This window comes from Nematostella vectensis, chromosome 7 (genome assembly GCF_932526225.1).
Source record: "Nematostella vectensis chromosome 7, jaNemVect1.1, whole genome shotgun sequence".
Classification (NCBI taxonomy): domain Eukaryota; kingdom Metazoa; phylum Cnidaria; class Anthozoa; order Actiniaria; family Edwardsiidae; genus Nematostella; species Nematostella vectensis.
In genome coordinates, this window is record NC_064040.1 from 7,838,579 (window position 1) to 7,844,578 (window position 6,000).

The window sequence follows — 6,000 nt, forward strand, 5'->3', positions numbered from 1 at the left end:
ATCACCACCACCTCCACAATTCTACTTATCTTCACCATCTTATCAACACCATATCAGACCATGGCCATCTTACCAGCAGCAAGGGGACCTGGCAAGGGTGGTGATGGTTGCTCAGTAGGAGGCTCTCCTGACCCCCCTGAGGGTAGGGATGGGGGAGGCATCGCTAATCTGTCCTGCTCTTCTTTAGATAATGTGCTGGCAGCAGGGGCGATGGTGGGTAAGATGAATGAGGCATCTATGGCAAAGAAGGACACATGATTACTGTAGATGCAGTATAAAACATCAAAGGCAAAGAAGGACACATGATTAAAAGGGGCATTATAGACAATGAAGAACAGATATTAATAGATGGTACAATTCCGCTAATATTTTGTCACATGCAAAGAATAACAATCAAATACAACAATTAATAATGTTCACTAAATGGTCGTAAGGACCATAAAAAAACGAAGTTAGGAAAGTACCTGATGTCGAGGGGGGCGGGGTCTCATCATCTGCATCATAATCATCTTCCTCATCAGCTGAATATACCAAGATAATCGATTAAAAGACAGGCAAACAAAAAATACAAAGGCAGTCTATAAAATGTGTTTAATTATAGATCATTTGGGCTGAAGTGAAATTAGGTGATGAAGACTACATTAAAATTTGAAGAACAGTATGCTAGTATCACTCATCCACTTGTTTGTTTACATTTCAGCCCTAATAAAAAAGTTCTTGTGTGACCCATATTATATGGGAGTGTTCATTAAGTGGTAATTTGGCTTAATATTAGATCATACTAGTAAAAAAAATAGAACATATATCAGTAAAATATTAAAATTGAAAAGAACAGGTCCTTTAAAATTCAGACTCCACCCTTTTTTGGGAGCTCCCCTTTTGTTGGTTAAAAATTTTTCAGAGCCCCCCTCTAAATACTGTATCTTCCCTCCCCCCTCGGTGTATTTAATGAACACTCCCTGTATGAATAAAATTACAGTTTGAACAGCATGCTTCAATGCTTACAGTAGTATTGAGGATGACATACCAGATCTATTAGAAGCATAGGAAACTGCTTGCTTGTAATATTTGGTTTCCTCCTCCTCTGCCAGCTCACTGATATCACTATAATCCATAGCATCAGATTCCTTTTGTATCCAACCTGAGTGTATTAAACACATATTCCATGTTAAAGATGTTCAACATGTTTTATAGAAAGTTCTAAATAGACTTTGTAGTTACAAATTTGAATCATGATTAGAGAGCTTCAACATTAGCAAAAAAAAAGAAAAAAAGGTTTGGAACAATTCACATCAGGTAAAGACCAAGTTTTTTTCTTAATAACTGTTTTATATACCATTCTACAGGAGCCGGTTCCTGAAAAGCCGATAAGACAAACCTTAACCTGCAATTAAATTTTTAGGCCCGGATTAGCACTCTTTCAGGAACTGGCCCCAGATCTTTTTTTAAATCTGATGTTAGTTTAATTGCACATATAATCATATATTACAGTGACATTTTTTATTTATATTTGCATCCATCTTTATTTAAAATTGTAAGGCTGCATTAATATCCCTAGCGTACATACAAAAGTAAAAAAAACCTGTTTGCCAAAAGCTTGTGTATGCACATTTTATCAGACGAAACGAGTTGTATCTATTGAAACTCTTCTGTCTGGTATTGAAGAAACCACTAATAAGGAAAAAAAATTAGGATAAAATTAATCTGTGCTCCGTTAATTACCTGAATTTGAGTCATCTTGGGTATCTGGCCTGATGGTAGCATCATCTGTTATGTCTTTCACAAGATTTCCAATATCTCCCAAGGCACTTAGCTGGGATAGATGGCGGCGGGAATCCTACAGAGACCAAGCATAAAGTAGAAAGACTTAATAATATAGTGTTACCAGATTCATCCTGGGAAAATAGCTTGTGGGAGATTGAAAGAATAAGCAAATACATAATACTCATTCACTAGCTGGGAGGTATGTAAAAAAAATACTAGTATTTACTAATTTATGAAGTAATGCTAATTTACGAAGGCTTTGATAGACATTTTATTGGCTTGCATAATTGAGTTAATATTTATAGTTAATATAATTTAATATTTTGTGAGGAATATTTCTTTGCTTTAACACATAAACCTCAACATGGGACCAATTCATTTGCACAGTACTGCCTCGTGAAGTTGTGTCACTTTACAAGTCAAACACAAGCCATATACCAATATTTCATCGGCATTACTAAAAAGCGGAACCCCCGGAACCGGCGAAACCAGTATATTTCGCTTAGTTATAGGGGTAGGGATGTCACACTAGGATCACCATTTATTTCCTTTCTAATCTGAACAAAAAAAAACATTCCATTGTGAAATGCAAAGACAACATCACTAAGCGCAGATGTGCTACGTTATTTCACGCATATTTGACATTCTGTCATATGCAATTTGTATCCATTTGTATCGGATTAGTGATAAAAACCCTTGTTTTAGAAGCGCGTCTCGTTAGAGGTAACACATGCAAGCGTTCGTAGTTTTAGCCTTTGTAGGTTTAGCGTTCCGATTTCCATTGAAAGTTCTGAATAAGAAAATCCTTGTTTAGAAGCACGTCTTAGTAGCGTTGTTAATAGTGTCCTGTTAGAGATAACGCCAAATATCATACTGTATGTTACCTAAAGTTTTGATTGACAACGGCAATCTTGGCTTGGCTATAATTGCATGATATTTCCGGATATCCCAAGTGTGTGTGGGCCAGATCTCAAAGTACTTCAAAATCACTAACAATTCTTTCAGCCCTTTTGATAGATTGGATCTTGATTGTACAGTATTCATGTGTGCACATGTACATATAAAGAAGTGGGTAATTTATTAGTAACAAATTCCAGCTACAATCGTGCCCTTTGCACGCTTGCTGTATTACAGTATGATATTTGGCGTTATCTCTAACAGGACACTATGAACAACGCTACTAACGCTACGATCCGAAACCTTCAACGCAAATGGGATACAAATTGCATATGAATGAATGTCAAATATTCATGAAATAACGTAGCGCACTAGCCATTACTGAAATTATTTTGGCAAGTCACAACGGAATGTTTAATTGCCTCGCCTTGCGTTTTGTGCACAGTACGTTACAGTACAAAGAGTGGTCCTAAAGCTATTAAGCCAATTGAATTATCAATCGCCGCTATTATCGCCTCTACCTACTGACAGAACCTGTTACTGATCAAAGTCGGTAGTGGCAATATAAAGGAAAGTATTAAGACAAACCACCAGTCAAGTTTGGACAGAGAGAGAAAAAAAAGCCCGGATTCGGGTTTCTGTCGAGATTAGAATGAAAATAAATCGTAATCCTTGTACATCCCTACCTCTATACCTTACGCTCACTATTTAACTTGAGTAACTGTAACTAGTAAAGTGATGTTATCTAAAGTTTTGATTGACAACGGCAACCTTGGCTAGGCTATAATTGCATAATATTTCCAGATATCCCAAGTGTGTGGGGCCAGATCTTAAACTTTGAATTGCTTTGAAATCTTCAAAGTACTTCAAAGTACTTTAAAATCACTTACAATTGTTTCAGATTGTATTTTGATTGTATTCATTCAGCACATGTACATATAAAGAAGTGGGTAATTTATTAGTAACAAATTCCAGCTACAATCGTGCCCTTTGCACGCTTGCAGTATTACAGTATTATATTTGGCGTTATCTTTAACCGGACGCTATGAACAACGCTACTAACAAGATGCGCTTCTAAACAAGGATTTTTTTGTTTCTTATTCGGAACTTCAACGGAAATCGGAACGCAAAACCTACGAAGGCTAAACTATGAACGCTTGCATGTGTTACCTCTAACCAGACGCGCTTCTAAAACAAGGGTGTTTTTGTTACTAATCCGCGCTTAGTGATATTGTCTTAGCATTTCACAACGGAACGTTTTTTTTTGTTCAGATTAGAAAGGAAATAATGGTGATCCTAGTATGACATCCCTACCCCTATAACTAAGCAAAATATATTGGTTCCGCCGGTTCCGTAATGCTGTAAATTCCAGCTACAATCGTGCCCTTTGCACGCTTGCAGTATTACAGTATGATATTTGGCGTTATCTCTAACAGGACGCTATGAACAACGCTACTAACAAGATGCGCGTCTAAACAAGGATTTATTTTTTGTTTCTTATTCGGAACTTTCAACAGACATCCAATACAAATGGATACAAATTGCATATGACAGAATGTCAAATATATGTGAAATAACATATCACATCTGCGCTTATTGATGTTGTATTAACATTTCACAACAGAATGTTTTTTTTTGTTCGGATTAGAAAGGAAATAAATGGTGATCCTAGTATGACATCCCTACCCCTATAACTAAGGGAAATATACTGGTTCCACCTGTTCCGGCGGTTCCGCTTTTTAGTAATGCCGATATTTTATATATTAAATTTCTGTGGTCATTGCAACAGACCCTGCGTTTCCTCACGAACCTTTGGATGTTCTACCTTTATAGTCTAAGTCTCTAAAGATATGAAATGGCTTGTTCATTAGGGCACTCATACCCGAAAAAGAAGTAAAAAAACCAATCGCCTTCTACCTTCGATTTATATGCCAAAATATTTGATAAAGCAACCTTTTTAGTGTTCAAAAAGCCGGTATTGTGCTGTCTATCACCGGTAAGATTGCAAGTAACAAATCAAACAAATCACAAGATTTGTGAAAGTATGTGATTGGATTTTTAGTAAAACTGTCTCTTAAAAACAATTTGTGTAATTAACATTTAAAATTACTTGGCACCATATACTCTAAAATAACGCTTCTTCAGACAAATGCTGTAGAAGGGGCCTTTGTAAACTTTATCTAGAATACCCCTTTGAGCAGGAGATAGACCATGACTAGGGTTTTGTTGCCATTCTCTAAGTTGTATTTTTTTGGCGTTGTCACCTTAAACAGAGAGATACAATTGTCTCAGAGTTAGTAGTTTAGCTTTTTTTTCTCAAAATCATCATTAAAAAGGCTGTCCAGCCCTTCTTTAAAGCAGTTTCCTTGAAAGTATTTACTGCTCCAAGTCTTGAGCTGCTCCAAAATAGCGAAGGTCTTGGAATCTTTTTTATCAAATCGTGTCCAAATACTTGTTGCAGCAAATTTTTTTTAAATACATGTCTCTACAAGTGAAGATGAAAACCCCAATAAAACCCTGCTTCTGCATTTCCTTGTTTAAATCATTTTTGGTCTTTCTCATTGTCGCCAACCTTGGTTAATAGACTTCAAATTTATCCCATCGTTTTTCTAAAATAGGTTAAAGTTATAATCAAGAATTATGTGCTGACTGTTTTAGACTTATACAGTTTACTTCAAGACGTCATTAAAAGTGCTCTGGACACTCATGTTTTTACTCGAGGTATTTACCTTTATTGCTTATCTCTTTTAAAGTGGATGTAGCTTAAAACAATTGTTGGAGATCGTTTTCTACAAATCTAATATTGAACACTTCCAATGACATATCATTTTTACAAAGTCGACTTCAACAAAGTTAAAAGCCTGCTACTTTGTCTTTGGTATCTATTTAGAGGTATCTGTTTAGACGTTGTGTAAGATTTGCATATCTATGGAAATTATTTTGGTGCTTATCATTTTGGCATTTTGTTGCTTCCTTTAGATAAGTTTTATTTTTTCCCTAAAAAATCTTTTTACCCTCATTGAATGTCATTTTTTTTTTCATTTTCAATAAAACCTAGAGAATTGTTTAAACCTAGTATGTGTTGTTGATCTTGAAAATATGTATATGCTCTAATTTCAATCTCTTTAATTCAAAGTCTGGAAATTCTATAGCCCTTTTATTTGACTTCAAAATACATAAATGTTGTTTTTTACTTGGCACTTAAATAAAATAATACATTTAAAAAAAATTATATGTTTAATACAATATGACTCACTTTTGGTGTTAAATAAATTTACCCCTAAGTGATAGCACATTGAGGACCGTGAACCAAATATTTTTTTAAGAAATAACAATTTT

General features: G+C 35.3%; 1 protein-coding gene across 2 annotated transcripts in view; it reads right to left on the reverse strand.

The window, feature by feature from the left end:
* LOC5520802 (transcription initiation factor TFIID subunit 1) overlaps positions 1-6,000 on the reverse strand; it is a 36,557-nt gene that overhangs the window by 29,446 nt on the left and 1,111 nt on the right. For both annotated transcript variants that reach the window (XM_048729873.1, XM_048729872.1), the window contains exons 2-5: positions 1,723-1,837; positions 1,028-1,141; positions 465-521; positions 74-235 (exon numbers count right to left, since the gene is read on the reverse strand). In XM_048729873.1, coding sequence (XP_048585830.1) covers positions 74-235; positions 465-521; positions 1,028-1,141; positions 1,723-1,837 — 448 coding nt within the window. The remainder of the gene's footprint in view (positions 1-73; positions 236-464; positions 522-1,027; positions 1,142-1,722; positions 1,838-6,000) is intronic.